This window comes from Schistocerca cancellata, chromosome 3, assembly GCF_023864275.1.
Source record: "Schistocerca cancellata isolate TAMUIC-IGC-003103 chromosome 3, iqSchCanc2.1, whole genome shotgun sequence".
NCBI lineage: Eukaryota > Metazoa > Arthropoda > Insecta > Orthoptera > Acrididae > Schistocerca > Schistocerca cancellata.
In genome coordinates this window covers 269,349,879-269,369,020 of record NC_064628.1, presented here as the reverse complement: position 1 = coordinate 269,369,020, position 19,142 = coordinate 269,349,879, and the positions used below count along the sequence as shown (strand labels likewise).

The following is a 19,142-nucleotide window of genomic DNA, read 5'->3' as shown; positions in this document are numbered from 1 at the left end:
AAATTGTAAACCTTAATATTTTTACATGACTTATTCAGAAGAGTAATCTTTACAATGCCCTAAAATTATGTTATTCCAGGATTTGCAATGATTATTCAGTATTGATAAATTGTATTTTTGTTGTAATATTACTATTATATTTTTATGATGCCACATTTTAATTAAGCCCCTCCTCATCCCCCCTCATCATTTCTTACCACATTAGTGGCTGCACGTACCACCTGTTTCGACAATTATTTGAAGTTAAATGAACCACATGATATTGTCTAGCAGTACAGGTTAAGTCATTTTTGAGAACTTAAATTTAAAATTACGTGGAAAATGAAACAATTTCATTTTCATCTGAACCTTTTTTCAAACTATTTTATTCTGTTATAGTTTTCATAATCATTTTTTAAAAGTGGACAGGAAAATGCATAGCAAAATTTTATTGGCTACCAATATATTGGTGTGAGCTGTACTGAAGCAATGTGGAGTAGCAGTAGATGTCGTTGGCTGGTGTGCCGCAGGTTGCCATTCCAAGTCCGAAGGTTCTTGAAATGTCTTGTTTTGTAATGTGTGTATATTGTTGTTGAATTTCAAGTCTGCATAAATTGCAACACTCTCTGTCCAACAGGCAGTTCTGTTCAGTTTGTACTTTGGTGTCCTTGATGACATACTTTCAATGCTAAATGTCGTATTTCATTGATACACTGCTTTCGGATTTAGACTTGATTGCAGTTACGATGCGACAGTATTAATTTTTATACATCTTTCAATGTAATATTCTGTTTTGTATAAAGCAAAAGCATGAAGTAACATAACAAGGGTTAGCAGGAGCCAAATGGAAGTTAATACTTATCCAATATAGCCAGTAAAAGTCAGTCAGCATTGGGAGATAGGAGGTTGTGGTATTAGAGTACACAATGTCGGTTCTTCAGAACACAGTGTGTCTAGGAATTAAGAACTCTTTGGATTTTAAATTGCTCACCACCATCATAGCAGTAACAGAATGAAGAGAGTATTACATTTTACATGAAGAATTAACCATGAGTAAGTTTAATGACACATAGCTATTGCATTTGTTAATTACTCACTAAGAAAGTGTATGTCTGGACTATTTTGTAAAGAATCCAGATGATTCTGTGTGTCTTGTTACTGTGTATGAAACTTCCTTCCATCCCTAAATTACAGAAAGGAAACAGTGGTCAAAGCTGTGAATGGAAACAGGTCATCATGCACAAAATAGTCAATTCACTTCATCTGTGGGAATGATATATCTATAACACACAAACAGTCATTTTTAGCATGTTGACAGGGCAGTGAAAGTTCTCATGTAACAATAAGAAGTTCTGATGATGTTTTGACTTTGAAATGTACATGGCGTAGTAAAAATTCCATAAAGACAGCAGGTAAGTTTTATTATTAGTTTGCCAGTGATGAATTATCTTTCGTACAAACAAGTGATGATGAATGAGCCTAGTTATGGTAGCTTTCTCGAAAGTGATTGCAAAAAGTTTTGACCACACACAAAAAAGATGTAAAATTTGATGTTTTCAAAGAAAGTGTAATGACACAGGTAAAACTGTAAGCTGAAGCATAACAAGAAGGAAGCACCATAGCCAAACCACTGTTGTGTTGGCTCAGTTAGTACTTTTTTAATGATTATGATCAAGAAAATTTAAGAACTCCATTGAATTAAGTGCGAAGAATGTGAAACCAGCAGAAACCAGAAACATTAGACAAGAATGGTGTGTTTCTTGCATTGAGGATACATATTTAAAGAGGGATACACTCATGTTTGGGTGAGTGGAGGGGGAGAGATGACTATACATGCCTGCAAGAAGAATATTGAAAGCACACGAGTTTGCATGACAGTAACATTTGCAGAAAAAAAATTATTTAAAAACGTTGTTGTAAATGAATCACATAAAACACAACCATTGCACAAGAGAAATCCATGGAGCACTTAATTCCTTTAACTGGAACTTAGTAAGAAAAACACTTTTCTGGATACTGGCAAAGTCTTATGACATAACAAAAAGATAATGGAAATACAAGAAATTCGTAATACAGTGAGAAAAACGTTTATTTGATTTTTTAATAAAACTTTCTTGAACATGTGACCACATAGTCATGTTCTTTCAAAGGACTAGTGCCAATTTCAGATTTTATTAAGATAGAGTAACTTCATATTAGCAATAGAACCTTTTAACAAAATGAATGATCTCTATTCTTGATTAGATGGCACAAGTGGGAATTCAAGGACTGATATCTTTTATTGATGTTAGTTTTTATTTGAATTCCTACTGACAGGACCAACATACAAACTTGAATGCACGACAGTCTGACTAGGAGTAATGACTTCGTAACAGGACCAACATATGGCCCTAGCAGCGTGATACAGTTCAGCAATGTCTACATCATTGTCTGCAGAGCTTACAGCTGCCAGGGGAGATAAAATAACCAACAATTGTATTTCAGAGACTCAGAGCAGTTGTCTGTCTGCTTTATACTCAGTGTGCATGTCCTGCTAGTGTAGATAAAACCCTATTCATTGTGGAGTCAGCAACATGGAGGTGGGGCTATGAGTGAGTGGTGGGATGTGCTTTTCACAGGTGAATCCTATTACAGGTTACAGAATTATTCTTGCTATAAATTCATCTCAGTGGAAACGCCTTGGAAAGGGACTAGTATGGTGGTAGTGTGACCCTGGTGTGGAATTACATGAGGGTTGATGAGTGTTTGCAGCTTCACACTTTTGTTAGTCATCAGATAAATACTGTTAATGACCATAGGAAAAGATATTATGTACTGCAACTACGTGTTTATTTTTTCAGATGTGGAGTCCATTCACATTTCCTTCTCATGGACAGTAATTTCTATCTACTTTGAGCTACTCTAGACAGTGAATTTCACACAAGTGAAAGAAGTTATCAAATACAAGTAGTCAGCGAGGTCACTAATTAAGAATCCTACAGAATGTGTTCAGGATACACTGGAGAGAGAAATCGCAAACAGGCAGCTGCCAACAAGGATTCACCCTGTCCTTCACTGATTGGCTGTTGATAGAGTTTGTGAAACACATCTTAGAGGGCACATTTGCCAATTATTATCTACCATAGGTCCTATCAGAGGTCCTATGCCATTGCCTTCCTCTGACCTTCAAACTGTTTTACCCAGCCTGTGAAATCTATTTGACATTTGTGAGATTTTGTGAAGGTCATTTTGTGATGAGCACTAAAGCTAAGGAAAGTACTTGGTTGTTCAAAAGTTCCTGGTATTGTAACATTAATTTCATTTAAATTTTTGTAGAAGTATGAAGTACATTTTCTGCAGACAATGACTTTCCTAGTATCGAGAGAGAGAGAGAGAGAGAGAGAGAGCACACATTTAACTGCACTTGGCAGAAATACATGAAATGAAAGTAGAAGTAAAACTAATATTGGAGAAACATTAATTTTTGTCCATTGTTAGTGAGAGATCATGAACATTTGACATAATATGAAACAGACTATATACATATCACTGCACTGAGAGAGATTTAGGTCTCCTGTCAAATGCTTTTTGTATTAGAGACACCACAAATATTACTGTTCATGTTACAGAACCCACTGCACCGAAAAAAGCTGCTGTTGGCACTGGCTTCAGTATCTGAGAGCCCTGCTGCTCGTGCTGATCCCCTGCTGGCAGCAGCTGGGCACCTAGACTCTGCATGGGTTTTGCGGTGGCTGGATGATGCTGGTTTGCCTCAGCACAAAGAGGTATTCTTAGCAGCAAGGGTGGATGGCCGCGTGCTTCACCGGCTTGCTGAGCAAGATCTTGCTTTGCTGCATGTTACTTCTAGCCTTCATGTTGCTAGTTTACGGAGAGGAATTCAGGTGAGTTGAAGTGCCTTAGAAAAGAATGTACTGTTGTCATAATGAAGTACTATGTACTCATAATTGTTCTGATTCCTTCCAGCAAACCACTAAGTACTTTTAGTTAATGTAAAATACAGGAAAAGATTCTGTTGCATAAAATCAATCAACATTTCACTACTTGGGCTCTGACAACCTACAATGAACACATGCAAATTTGTGTAGCACTATAACCTGAAGCTATAATTGGAATGTCTTGAAACACTGGTATTTATTAATTTTTTACTATAACATCAGAATCGGTGCATTAGACCCAAGATGTCAGTTGAATCTGGACTTCTGTTTTGTCAAAGTGTAGTCTTTTGGTGAAGTTTACCTTGTAATATCCCAAAATTACTTTTTGGACCCTATTTTACTGGATAAAATCCATAGATGTTTTGATGCTGGTCCGAGATTGATCAAGGTTTCAGTAGCATTGAATGTATCAAAGATTGTCATTTCAAGGTTTTTGCAACAGTGTGGAACCCAGTAAATGTTCTCTATAGCAAATATTAGTTTGATGAAATGCAATCACTTTATGACAGGACCGATGTGTAGACCTAATGACAGTTTGACAGAGTAATAACTTCACAGCAAGACCAGCTTATGGCTACAAAATTATTGTGCACAGAGATTACAGCTGGCAGAGAAACTTCAGATAGCCAACAGATGCAGGTCAGGGACTCAGAGCATTTGTGCGTCTGCTTATATTCAGTGCCTGTGTCATGCCTATAGTAGTGCAGAGACAACTCTTTCTTCATAATGGAATCAGCAGCACTGAGAAGGGGTCATGTACTTTTAACAGATGAATCCTACTTCAGTTTACAGAATTATTCTCGCTGTAAATTCATCTGAATGGAAACATCTTGGAAAGAGACCAATATGATCGTAGTATGGTCCTGGTGTGGAATTAAGTCATGCTTGATGAGCGTTGCAGCTTCACACCTTTGTTAGTGGTCACATAAATACTGTTAGTGGCCATAGGAAGAAGTATTACGTACTGCAGCTACATGTATATTTTTTCAGATGTGCAGTTGGTTCAGATTTCTTTTTCGTGGACAATAATGTCCATCTACTCTGAGCTAATCTAGTCAACGAATTTCGTACATGTTAAAGAAAGCATCAAATACAAGGAATAGTCAGCAAGGTCACTAGTTAAGAATCCTACAGAATGTATCCAGGATACACTGGAGAGGGAAGTTGCGAATGGTCAGCTGTTAAACAAGGATTCATCCTGTCCTCCACTGATCAACAGTTCATAGTGTTCTTGAGCCACATCTAAGAGGGCACATTTGCCAATCATTATGTACTATAGGTCCTATCAGAGATGTTATGCCATTGTCTTCCTCTGTCCTTTAAACCGTTTTACCCAGCCTATGATATGGGGACCTACAATTTAAGATGAACTCTGAACCATGGTGTAGCTTGGCATTTTTCACATTAAGAAACATTGCCAGAGGTGAAAGATGAGAGATAACAATCCTAGATATTGTTAGTAGTTTTCACTCTTTCCTCCATTGTACAAACCTTCATCTGCTGTTATTTTACTTTTTAACCTACTAATCCACTTTCCTTAATATTTTTTCATCGTTTGTAACTAATGAATTTTTTATTGTCCAATGCATCCATCAGTTATTTGTTACTGTTCCTAGGATGTAACACTCTTTGAAACATTAAATTATCCGTTATTAATTTTGTAATAATGTTGTTGTTTTCAGGTTCTAAGAGATCATAACTTTGAGCCTGATTGCCTCAAAAGAAGATCATTGCCAGATGAAAGCAGTCAACCAACACCACAAGAAGTTGCTCTGTGGACAAATCATCGTGTCATGGAGTGGTTACGTGCTGTTGATTTGGCTGAATATGCCCCTAACTTACGTGGTTCAGGTACTGTAGATACAGAGAATCTAAGCAGAGTTTCATTAATGGAGAATTCCATTTGTAAGAGACCATTTTGCAGTAACTTTAATATTGTTTATTTCTTTCTTGCCCTAAAAAATTTCTAATTTCTATTTTATTAGTTGCTTTAGAGCTAAGAAGGAAGACAGCTCCTCTAAAAAGCTTAAGTTTGTACTTCCATAGTAGGTACGTCTTGAATGTCTTATTGTATACCACATGGGGAGAGATTGCAGTGTTCATTTGTTATAAACTTCCATCAGTTCCAGAAAGCCGGCTTCATACTGAGAGGGATCATAACAGGACAGTGCTGAGATGTTTCAGTGACCTGCTGAGATGTTTCAGTGTCCAAGGTCATAGCTGATGTTCCTTTGTCGTCACTGGAAAAACACCAACTCTGATAGTGACTATGAATGAGTGATAAATTTCCTCCCTTTTCAAAATTGGAAAGACGTTAGCAAAAAACACACAGATTCTTCAGTCTCACAGAACAGAGGTTCATCTTCCAGTTTCCTTTTAAATTACGTAGTCAGAAGTCGAAGCTGCTAATAAAGTAAAGATGTCATTGATGTAAAGGTTAGTTTGAATACTGTAGTGCTGTATTATCATAGGAGTGAGGAGGGCACTCACCAAAAAGCAGAAGTTTTGAGTCTTTGAGAGACTCACACAAAAAGGAAAGAAAACTTGTTAGCTTTCAGAATGATGCCTTTCTCAAGTTGGAGTACGCACACACACACTTATGCCCCTACCTAGTGCTAGCTGGATGCACAATGCCAGGATTGCAGCTCAGCGGCTGTAAGAGGGTGCAGTGAGTTGAGGGAGGGAGAGAGGTAGCAGGTTAAGTCAAGGGTTTGGGAGTGGGTAGCTAGTGGGTCAGAGGGGGGCAGCCAGTTTACTGGCTAGGTATAAGGGAGGCAGTGTCGCTGATGCATAGACTAGGGATGTGACGCAGGGCATCTGCCATTACTCCTTCCCACATTCCTAACCAGTAAACTGGCTGCCTCCTTTCGAGCTGCTAGTGACCCCTCTTCATGCCTCAGAAAAACAAACACTCAAACGTGAAACTTTGGGGCCAATCATGTGTTATATTCCTACTGTATCACATTTCTTATATGTGTGAGGCTGCATAGAAATTGGCTTGTCTTTCCTTTTTAATTTTATTTAATACGTTATTTATATATTTGTGTTTTGCAGAACCGTGCTGTTGTAACTTGTACCGTATAGCCAACAAACGTTTATTGAAATCAAAATTAGCATTCTGTAACAACAGATTAAATTGTATAGTACTCCACAAAAACAAACAACAATAGTTCCCAACTGAAATTAATGTTAAGGCCAAGCACAACTATCACATTTTGCACAGATATTGAAATCATAATATTAAGCACTGTTCCAAGTAAGTCTTACGGTGCTGAAAATCACCATCTCAGCAAATAGAAGCAATAAATGGAATTGTTATACCAGCTCATGGAGTGTAGATAATTGGCCCATCATCCAGAAAATTGGAAAGTTTGGCAGTAATTATCCAAACCCAACTGTGAACCAGGGCAGATAAATAACAGTGGTGATCGTAATTTTCTTTAGAGGCTTAGTTGGGTAATAGTAGAACTTCGCTAATCCAACCTCACATAGTTCGACACTCCAATTAGTTTGACCATCCCATTTCCAATGTTTGTTTACGTAAGCAGGCCATTGCTACAGTCAGGACTATACTTGTCAATGGCTATCATGTACGAAGTGGGTCAGTAGATAGTTGTCCATTGCTAGGTGTGATAGTTGTCCATTGCTAGGTGTGATAGTTTGGTTACTTTTAGTATGAAGTAACTTATTTCTAACTCAATCAATAAGAATTATTGTGCACACATTTTTTTCTAAATTAGTGACGGTTTTCCTCTTATTTGTTAAAATGTGCAAAACTAAATTATGGCACCAGCTAAACACAAACATGTGATGCTGTCTTTACAAGTGGACATTAAGCCCAGAGACATGAGTGAGTGAATCAATGCAGCTGATGTTACTACACAGCAGGAACATAATTAATTGATGACCAACTCATTGACAGTGTAACTCGAACAACCAATGAGAATGAGAAAGATTATGAAGACAATGAACCTACAGCTCGAGTATCACATACAGATCTTGAAAATGCATTTAATATAGCCCTTCAGTACAATGGACAAAGCTCTAGGTCTACCCCAATAGACATTTTGTGGATTAGGAAATGGCAGAATATAGCGGTAAAATCAAAGTTCTCATCTACCAAGCAAAAGGGCATTACAGACTTTTTAAGACCAGAAGACTTTTTTATACCTTGTGATTTCCCATGTTTTAAAGTGTTAAATGCAAATCAGTTGTGTGTCATTGCAGTATAGTGATAAAGTATTTACACATGTCAGACTTTCACTTACAGTAAAATTATATTACTGTAAGATACAGGTTTTTCTTTTCATTTTGTTACTGTCTTAATATGGATCAATACTTCAGACAGTATTTCCAGTTGAACATTAAAAGTTGTATTGTACTGTGTTGTGATACGTGCTCCTCTGATAATCCTATCTTTTTTGTGTCCATACCATCCCAGTCCCATAGGGGATGAATTAGTGAGGTTCTACTGTAGAAACCAACAAAGAAAAAACTGTGAGTGAGCCAGCTGCTGTGTGGCCTTATATGCCCCAACGCAGAGTTTCATGTGACCGATCTGTGATGACAACTTCCCTGTTAGAGGCATACTTGCTGGAAGTGGTTGGTGCTACACGTATAGATTCGTGCATGTCTTCCATTTGCTTGTGTGGAATGACTTACTAAACAGGCAGCATTGAGTTCACTCTAAATGCAGGTAATCGTTGTATGACAAAATCATTTCTTGTGTGGACCTATGAAAACACAGTCCAGTATCTAGGTTTGGTCAGCTGACTCACGATCAAGAAAGGCTGAGAGAAAAGGCCTCTTGATGAAACATTGTGCCCAAATTTACAATAACTATCACAGTTAAACTGTATATATAACTATGGAGTAAATTTTCTAGTAAAATTCTAAGCTGCCCACTGGAATCTCTTAGTGGAAGTAGAGGCTTCCCAGCATGTCAAAATGGTTAATATCAGAGGTTGCAGCAGCAGGTTGACTTTGCTGGCACTGACAGCCCCACTTGATAGCATGTTCCACATCAAAAGAGATTTACTAAATTAGAACATTCAGTTTCAGTAAAACTGCTAAGCAACTGAAATTTAGTTAGGATGTGCGGTGTGAAGATAGTCAAACTTCATCATTATGTGTGATTTATTATTATTTAAGAAATTGAAACTATTAAGGTATCAGATAGATTATATAATGGTAAGACAGAGATTTAGGAACCAGGTTTTAAATTGTGAGACATTTCCAGGGGCAGATGTGGACTCTGACCACAATCTATTGGTTATGACCTGTAGATTCAAACTGAAGAAACCGCAAAAAGGAGGGAATTTAAGGAGATGGGACCTGGATAAACTGAAAGAACCAGAGGTTGTACAGAGTTTCAGGGAGAGCGTAAGGGAACAATTGACAGGAATGGGGGAAAGAAATACAGTAGAAGAAGAATGGGTAGCTTTGAGGGATGAAGTAGTGATGGCAGCAGAGGATCAAGTAGGTAAAAAGACGAGGGCTAGTAGAAATCCGTGGGTAACAGAAGAAATATTGAATTTAATTGATGAAAGGAGAAAATATAAAAATGCAGTAAATGAAGCAGGCAAAAATTAAAACAAATGTCTCAAAAATGAGATAGACAGGAAGTGCAAAATGGCTAAGCATAATGGCTAGAGGACAAATGTAAGGATGTAGAGGCTTATCTCACTAGGGGTAAGATAGATACTGCCTACAGGAAAATTAAAGAGACCTTTGGAGATAAGAGAACCACTTGTATGAACATCAAGAGCTCAGACGGAAACCCAGTTCTAAGCAAAGAAGGGAAAGCAGAAAGGTGGAAGGAGTATATAGAGGGTCTATACAAGGGCGATGCACTTGAGGACAATATTATGGAAATGGAAGAGGATGTAGACGAAGATGAAATGGGAGATACGATACTGCGTGAAGAGTTTGACAGAGCACTGAAAGACCTGAGTCGAAACAAGGCCCTGGGAGTAGACAACATTCCATTGGAACTACTGATGGCCTTGGGAGAGCCAGTCCTGACAAAACTCTACCATCTGGTGAGCAAGATGTATGAAACAGGCGATATACCCTCAGACTTCAAGAAGAATATAATAATTCCAATCCCAAAGAAAGCAGGTGTTGACAGATGTGAAAATTACCGAACTATGAGTTTAATAAGCCACAGCTGCAAAGTACTAACACGAATTCTTTACAGACGAATGGAAAAACTAGTAGAAGCCGACCTCGGGGAAGATCAGTTTGGATTCCGTAGAAATACTGGAACACGTGAGGCAATACTGACCTTACGACTTATCTTAGAAGAAAGATTAAGGAAAGGCAAACCTACGTTTCTAGCATTTGTAGACTTAGAGAAAGCTTTTGACAATGTTGACTGGAATACTCTCTTTCAAATTCTAAAGGTGGCAGGGGTAAAATACAAGGAGCGAAAGGCTATTTACAATTTGTACAGAAACCAGATGGCAGTTATAAGAGTCGAGGGACATGAAAGGGAAGCAGTGGTTGGGAAGGGAGTAAGACAGGGTTGTAGCCTCTCCCCGATGTTATTCAATCTGTATATTGAGCAAGCAGTAGAGGAAACAAAAGAAAAATTTGGAGTAGGTATTAAAATCCATGCAGAAGAAATAAAAACTTTGAGGTTCGCCGATGACATTGTAATTCTGTCAGAGACAGCAAAGGACTGAAAGGAGGATATAAGATGAACATCAACAAAAGCAAAATGAGGATAATGGAATGTAGTCGAATTAAGTCGGGTGATGCTGAGGCTATTAGATTAGGAAATGAGACACTTAAAGTAGTAAAGGAGTTTTGCTATCTGGGGAGCAAAATAACTGATGATGGTCGAAGTAGAGAGGATATAAAATGCATACTGGCAATGGCAAGGAAAGCGTTTCTGAAGAAGAGAAATTTGTTAACATCGAGAATAGATTTAAGTGTCAGGAAGTCATTTCTGAAAGTATTTGTATGGAGTGTAGCCATGTATGGAAGTGAAACATGGACGGTAAATAGTTTGGACAAGAAGAGAATAGAAGCTTTCAAAATGTGGTGCTACAGAAGAATGCTGAAGGCTAGATGGGTAGATCACATAACTAATGAGGAAGTATTGAATAGGATTGGGGAGAAGAGAAGTTTGTGGCACAACTTGACCAGAAGAAGGGATCGGTTGGTAGGACATGTTCTGAGGTATCAAGGGATCACCAATTTAGTATTGCAGGGCAGTGTGGAGGGTAAAAATCATAGGGGGAGACCAAGAGATGAATACACTAAGCAGATTCAGAAGGATGTAGGTTTCAGTAGGTACTGGGAGATGAAGAAGCTTGCACAGGATAGAGTAGCATGGAGAGCTGCATCAAACCAGTCTCAGGACTGAAGACCACAACAACAACAACAACAACAGCAACAAGAACAAGGGGAATTACATAGAAACAGAATGTGATAGAGACAACAACATATAATGCCTGACAAAAAAAGTGAAGGATCCAAGAAAACATGGTCGGATGTCAGTGTAACTTGGGCTGTTATACCTGTCACAGATAACTACAACTCTTAATCATTTACATACCTGCTGACGGTGTGTACACGTACAAAGTTACATTGACACATGACCATGTCATCTCCTGGGTGCGTCACAGTTTTTTGTCAGGCACTATATGTTGCTGTCTCCATCACATTCCGTTTTTATATAATTCTCCACATTGTTCTGAATTTTTTTAAAGGAAAAAAACCACAGTGATTCACTATGTACTGGAGTCACCTTTTCGACTTCATGGGAAGTCTCTATTTTTACTAACAGATTCCACTGAGCAGCTTAAAGTTTGCTATAAAATTTGCTCTATAGTTATTTATACATTTTAATTGTGATAACTATTGTAGATTTAGATACAGTGTTTCAGCAAAAGGCCTTTCCCCCCCAATCTTTGTGACTGTGAGTCAGCACTCTTCAAATGTCCAAGTTCATTAATTCTTCTTGCTGATGATTTAGTTCATTTGTACCACCACTTCTGTTACACCCTAAAGCTTCCATCTTCAACAAAATCTAAAGGATTGGTAACTGGATACTTTGTTTGACTGTTTCAACACATCATTCAATGTGATGATGAACAGGAGTGGTGGACGAACAAGTCAGTCTTGAAACACACTTGATGTGGTGGAAAGTGAAAATCCAGTGCAATTCAAACTGAAAGATAGTGAATCCCCTGAATTGGGCACCTACACTGCAGCAATGATCAAATGTGCTAATTTAATGCGTCTTGGCTGTGCTGCACTCAACTGTAGTGCTGATTGTCAGTAAAATGACTGATATTTCTTCAGCCATGTGATAAACCAAATTATTCCATTCATGTTCATGACAGGAGTGTAGTCTCTCCAATGCAGCAGCTATTTCTTATGACTGCAAGACTCTCATCTTCACATACCTGTTATTCATACCTCTCTAAACTTTAAGTGGAAAGGAGAACATTGACTGAAGATTCAACCTCACAAACACCTTGTATTCTTGAGATCATATCATCAATCTGTGTTACTGAAGCTCTACAAAACCAAAAACCAACAACTAAAGATTAAGCGTATGTCTGTGTCGCTACTGATTCATCTTTCTAGATGACCTATCTTTCTTAATGTGTTAGTGAGTAAATAATAACTGTTGTATGCAAGTGAAATTCAATTTCTCCATAGGTGTCCATGGTGGCCTAATGGTCCATGAGCCACGCTTCACAGCTGAACTGCTGGCGAGCTTACTGTCCATTCCACCAAGCAAAACATTGCTGCGACGACACCTCAACACGCATTTCAAAGAACTTCTGGGGCGTGATTGTATACAAGAGAAGAGGGAAGCTGAGGCGACCCTTGGTTATGTCCCACTTTCAGCTACAACCAAAGTTAAGGTGAGGTTAAATAAATATTATATATATGTGATTGTTGGCTTCTGTGGCCATTACCATCTTCAATAAAATGTATCCAGGTGTATGACCACATTGTCATGTTGCCTTTTATGACAGTGTCTTGGCTTCTGTTACATGTGGCTTTTCATGACCCTGACGAAGACCATTTGTAGCAGTGAGCGAAACATTGACTTAACGACATAATGATGCACCGGAAAGATTTTATTGAAAATATTATAATTCTTTCTTGATCACGCAGTTACTGACTTGAGAAATTTTCTGGGTTTTATCTTCTTTTCAGTTCATTGTATAAGCCTCTCATTATTGATGTATTTCCATGGCTTTATCCTATCTCCAACAGCAAAAGATTATACAGCAACTTAAAAAATGAGAACAACTGAAACTCTATGAATACGAATTGGGAAAGACATCCAGGTTTCAAAATTTGGAGTTGAGATAAGTAAATGGTAAAGAAAAGATGTTCAAATAGTATACAATAGGAAAAGTTACAAAATATTTCAAATGGTTTGTTTTTATAGCAAGGCATCAAATGTATTTACATGCATTTCCAAGATTTTTGTAGTTTTTTATCTCCATCTTTTGCCATATCTGTCAAAATTTCTTATTAGGCAAAACAATGTAGAATTACAGAGCATATGTAAACAAAAATTGTTGTCAGATTGTTTGTTGTGTACTTTTTTCACAGATTAAGGCAAGTTTTGAAATAAGATAAGCTACTCATAGAATTGAAACACACTTTTAAAAAAGTAAAAAGATGGTTATAGACTGACATGGTTTCTCATCATATTGAGATACAGATACGAGGAACGAATATGGATGCAAATTATCCCACGAAAGTTTACTGCCAAAGTTTCAAAACTCCGTATAATGCGAGGAATACATTCTACAGCCCCCTACACATCACTCCTGCCAGAGCTGTGAAGACAAGATTGTAGTAATTACAGACATGATGCTCTGGGAGGTACCCTTAGTGGTGCATTTCAGTTGGTTGCAGAGTACTGATGGAGATGTAAGTGTAGAATCTAGCCATTTCACTGATATTTCTTACTCCATCAAAGGCATAATCACATGTGAAAGCAGCTACATCGTATATCAACTTTTCCACAATCACTGTGCATTATTTCACATGGGTAAGAGCACTAACTGATTGTCCACTTGCACGAACGTGCGGTGTGACCGTTGATATAAGGCCAGCTGAACAACCTTATTTTAGAGGATTCTCCCCAACACAATGTAATTGACTTCAACGGCTTCTTCATAACTCAGGCCGTTTGTATTTTCCCCACCAACACAAATGATTCCAAGTTACACATGTGGGAACTCTCCGTGTAAAGTGTACTGCATTAAAGTAAACCTTCATCTCCTCCCCCATCCCTTCCTAGTCTCAATGTGTGTACTCATGATCTCCCATTTACTTTCTCTCCCGTTGGTCACCCACACCACTCAACTTACACCAGGCACTCATTTTGCCATTTTTCTTTTCTATTTTACTCAATAACAGCTCTTTACCCGGGATGGTTTTTTGAAAGGATGCAGTCGATTGCTTTCCCCATTCTTACCCAATCTGAGTTTGTGCCCTGTCTCCAATGACCTCATTGTCAACAGGATGTTAAACCTTAATCTTCCTTCCTTACTTGCAGCCTTTCTCCATCTCCTATGCTGTCTCCTACTCTTTACCCTTCCCCAAGTACTACCCATTTTTGTTCTCTGCATTCCTGCCAGCATGCCTATCTGTCAGCCTGCTCTTGCAAGCTGTAGCTTTCTCCTACTGTCAGACAGCAGCATTACCAAAAGCTAAGTATTTTCCACAATTTCTATGTGCATATCCGATGTTCAGCATCTCATCTATTGGGACAGTTGTGGCCTGTTTTCTTATTTATATTACATTACACTTAATAATGACAATTTGTGTTTGATGGGACGTTTGATTTCATCACATGATATTGTTGTGTATTTCAGCTTGCCAAGAAAAGCCAATTCACTCTGAAACGCAAGAAGTCAAAATCAGAACTTGACTTTGGAGATTTGGTGTGCCCAATGGATTCTGCCAAGCAAGGTGAAGCATCCCATGGTGATGGAGCTGTAAGTTTTCTAACAATACTAACAGTTACTAACTAAACATGTCCATTAAGCATTATCTGCAACAATAAAGCAGATTTTCTTTTTGGATAAATGTTTCTAATTTAAATGACAGTTATGTTTTTGTTAGGTTTATACAGAAAAGCTTCTCTTGAATGAGGACGACTCAATACAAAGTCAATTATGTAGTAAAAAAATCTAAAAATATGAAGAATTTAATTAGTGTTACTTCAGTGGCAAAATAATAAAATATAGAAATTGTTGTAAAGTTATCAGTTCCACAGCAAATTACTAATTTTGGTGAAAAAATTCATGGGACTACTCATTGATGATTCTGTTGGCTTAAGGGGTCCATGAAATTATTCTGCTCATTTTTTAAATTTAAATTTTTTATATTATGTCTGAAAGTTGCTAAATATGTGGATGGTTGGGCAGTGTTATGGTTTATTTCCCGACAAAAACTGTGAAATTGTTATCATGAGTACCAAAGATTCTTGCATCAGTGTTATTACTTAGTATGTTTCAAAGCATCAAAATGATTTCTTTATTCAGTCTCTTTCTGGAACATGTTGATGCAGCTCTCCATGCTAGTCTATCCTGTGAAGGCCTCTTCATCTCTGAATAACTGGTTCAACCTGCATCATTGTGAACCCACTTATGTCTACTGTATTCATGCCTACGTTGTTCTCTACACTTTTTATCCTCCACACTTCCCTCCATTACCGATTGGACTTTTCCTTGATACCTCAGAATGGGTCCTATTAACTGGTACTTTCTATTCATCACATTGTATCATAAATTACTTTCTTTTTCAGTTGAGTACCTTCTTATTTGTTATTCTCTCTAGCCATCTAATCTTCTGTAGTAATACATTGGAAAATCTTCTATTCTTGTATGAATGACTTATTGTTCTCATTTCTGTTCTATACTAGTTACATTCCAGACAGATACCTTCAGAAAATATTTTTGAAACTTAAATTTGTATAAAGTGTTAACAAAGTCCTCTTTTTTGGATATGCTTTTCTTGCCATAGCCACTCTGCATTTTATATCCTCTCTACTTCAGCCATAACCAGTTACTTTGCTGCCCAAACAGCAAAACTCATCTACTACTACAAGGGCTATCCACAAAGTACATTATGTTTTGGAATTAAAAATAAATAAAGTATTGGAAAATTTTATTATTATTATTATTATTATTATTATTATTATTATACAAATTTGGCCATTAAAGACCTTGAAAACAGTTATTTCTTGCGCTTCTGGGAAGTCTTCTTTCTCTCAGTCCACACTTCTTTCATTCTTGCGCTGAAGGTGGCTTTTCTCTCTTCAGACCATTTAGTTCCACAAGTCTTCTTAATTTTCACACCGAAACCCGTGAATGAATTCAGTTTTTTTCTACAAAGGTTTCTGTTAAATATTGTTTCCTGATCTATGTCCATTTCTTTTAGATCTCTTTCTGTGTTGATAAACCATAAATTTTTATTTTTTAGATTTGCGATGTACGAAAATATTTGTTTTGTAAGCCTATTCGGGTTCATCCTCATGATGTGAGCATAAAAGAGCATCTTCTTTTTCTAATTTCGTCTGTAATTTTGCTGCACTTCGTATACACTTCTTTGTTGCTTTTTAGTCTGTATACAGGCTTGCCTTGATCATCTGTTATTTTCCTGTGTCCAAGAATTGTCCTCACAATTCTTCTTTCACGATTTTCTATCTGTTCTGCGTTTGTAAAATTTGGCAGTGTTTCTGATGCATATAGTATCTGCGGTCTAATGACAGTCTGGTAGTGTCTGAGTTTAATGTTTTTGGATATACATTTTTTTGAATACATTTGTCTGCAGTAGTGAGTTGCTGTCTCTAGTTTTTGTATTCTAGCCCTGCAGACTGGATGACCTTTTGCCACAGGCTGAATTAGTTCACCAAGATATTTAAAATGTTTAGATACCTGTATTTTCCCGTATTTCGTAGTTATTTTCTTTGGTGGATTTTTGATATTTGTAATGATTTTTGTCTTTTCAAATGAAATTTGCAAGCCTGCTTTTTCAGCAGTTTCTTTAAGTAATTATATTTGTTTTATTGTGTCTTTTTGTGTGTAAGCTAAACAGGCGAGATCGTCAGCGAAGGCAAAATAATTGGTTTCAATGGCTTTGTAGCACTTCCCTCCAATTTGGACTTTCTCAATTCCATGTTTTTGCGTGAGTTTTCTCCATTCCGCTATGACTTTATCCAGAACACAGTTGAAGAGTACCGGGGACAGCGCATCTCTTTGTCTGACGCCGGTTTTGACCTCGAAATGCCGGGAAATTTCTCCTTGGAATTTTACTTTTGAGGTTGTATTTGTTAATGTTTCTTTGATTATGGTGATTGTTGTTTCATCTATTTCATATTCTCAAAGTGTTTTGATGAGTGTGTCCCTATCGATTGAGTCATAAGCTTTTTTGAAATCAATGAATGTTATGAAATATTTCTTGCTCCTTGTAGATAAATAGTTCATTGTTGTTTTGAGGTTAAAAATTTGTTCGGCGCAGGATCTTCCTGGTCTGAAGCCAGCTTGATATTCTCCAAGTTTTCCCTCTATAATTGGTGATACACGATTGAGCAGGGCTTTTGATAGAATTTTGTATGGGACTGGGAGAAGCGATATTCCACGATAGTTGTTAACATCCCTTTTGTCACCTTTTTTAAACAAAGGGTGAATTAGGGCAGTTTTCCAGTGACTTGGGATTTTCTTGGTTTCCCATACTTGTTCAAGTTCTTTGTGTAGTGCTTCTACTGATGTTTCTCCCCCAAGCTTGAGCATTTCTGCTGTAATTGTGTCTTCTCCACATGCTTTCCTGTTTTTGAGATTTTTGATTATGTTTGTGATTTCCTCTCGTGTCGGAGGTGTTGAATGTGTTGGTAATGTTTCTGGTTGCGTAAAACTGAGAGTCTGGATGGGTGTTTGGCAGTTTAGGAGTGTCTCAAAATATTCAGCCAGGATTTCACAGTTTTCAGTATTGTTGGTGGCGAGAGTCTTATTATTTCTCATAAGGTTTAGGCAAGGGAACTGGTATCCTCGGAGTTTCTGGTTGAATGTTTTGTACAAAGCTGCCGTGTTGCATTTCTTGAAATTCTCTTCGATTGAGTCCAGTTGTTGTTTTTCATATTGTCTCTTGGTGTTGCGAATAGTTTTCGAGGCATTCTTTCTGGCTTGCTTAAATTCATCAAGGTTGTTTTCAGTTTTATGTGAGTTCCACTTTTTCCAGGCTTTAAGTCTTTCATGCAGAACTTCATTACAGTTGCTGTCCCACCACGGGTGTCTCGGTTTGCTCTTTTTTGGAAAGGTTGTTTCTGTTGCCTCAATCAAGTTGTTCTGAAATTCTTGGAGGTTTTGTGAAGGGGAGAATGTCTTTAGTTTTTTCTGAAAATCCTTGAGGTTAGAGTTGGACTTACGGTTGTAATTTCTCAGGGTTGTAAGATCAAAATTTATTTTATTTCTATTTTTATATTCACCGTTTCTGCTTTTCTGTTTGTTTTGTGGGATCAGTTTAGTTTTTATTTTCGTGAGATAGTGATCGGAATCGAGGTTTAGAGATTTTCGGACACATGTGTTCAATATTTCTTTTTCACATTTGGAGGAGATGGCAACGTGATCTATTTGAAATTCTCCGATACTCTTTATCGGAGATACCCAGGTTTTTTGTTTTCTGGGAAGATGTTTAAAACGTGTTGACATTAGCTTGAGTTTAAACTGCTTACAGAGCATAATTAACCTTTCTCCATTTTTGTTGGTTCGTTTGTGTGCGGGAAAGTTGCCGACAATATCGCGGAATTTCTTTTCTTTTCCAATCTGAGCGTTAAAATCTCCTAGAAGTATTTTTGCATTGTTTTCTGGGATTTCTGATATATGATCCTTAAGGTTTTCCCAGAATTCATCTGTTTCTTCCCTATTTTTAGCATTATTTTTGTCATTTGTGGGAGCGTGAACATTAATTAATGTGTATTTTTTATTTGCACATCGAAAAGTGAGGAAAGATGTTCTCGATGATGTTGACCAAAAATGTTCGACAGAGTTCAGAATTTTTGTGTTTACAGCAAAAGCTGTGCCAAGCTGAGGGCATTTCTTCATTACAATTTTTCCAGGTTTTCCTTTAAATATTCTGAATTTGTTTGATTCAAATGTGTTTACATCAGTGAAGCGAGTTTCTTGTAGCGCCACAATTTGTATGCCTTCCGTGTGTAACTGGTCTGTAAGGTGCTTAAGT

General features: G+C 37.4%; 1 protein-coding gene across 10 annotated transcripts in view; it reads left to right on the top strand.

Annotated features, from left to right (window-relative positions):
• Positions 1 to 19,142, top strand: part of LOC126174926 (liprin-beta-1) — a 967,251-nt gene that overhangs the window by 901,212 nt on the left and 46,897 nt on the right. For 9 of the 10 annotated variants that reach the window (XM_049921374.1, XM_049921373.1, XM_049921370.1 and 6 more), the window contains 4 exons: positions 3,588 to 3,860; positions 5,597 to 5,765; positions 12,591 to 12,799; positions 14,777 to 14,899. In XM_049921374.1, coding sequence (XP_049777331.1) covers positions 3,588 to 3,860; positions 5,597 to 5,765; positions 12,591 to 12,799; positions 14,777 to 14,899 — 774 coding nt within the window. The remainder of the gene's footprint in view (positions 1 to 3,587; positions 3,861 to 5,596; positions 5,766 to 12,590; positions 12,800 to 14,776; positions 14,900 to 19,142) is intronic. The other variant, XM_049921369.1, reaches the window with a different exon arrangement.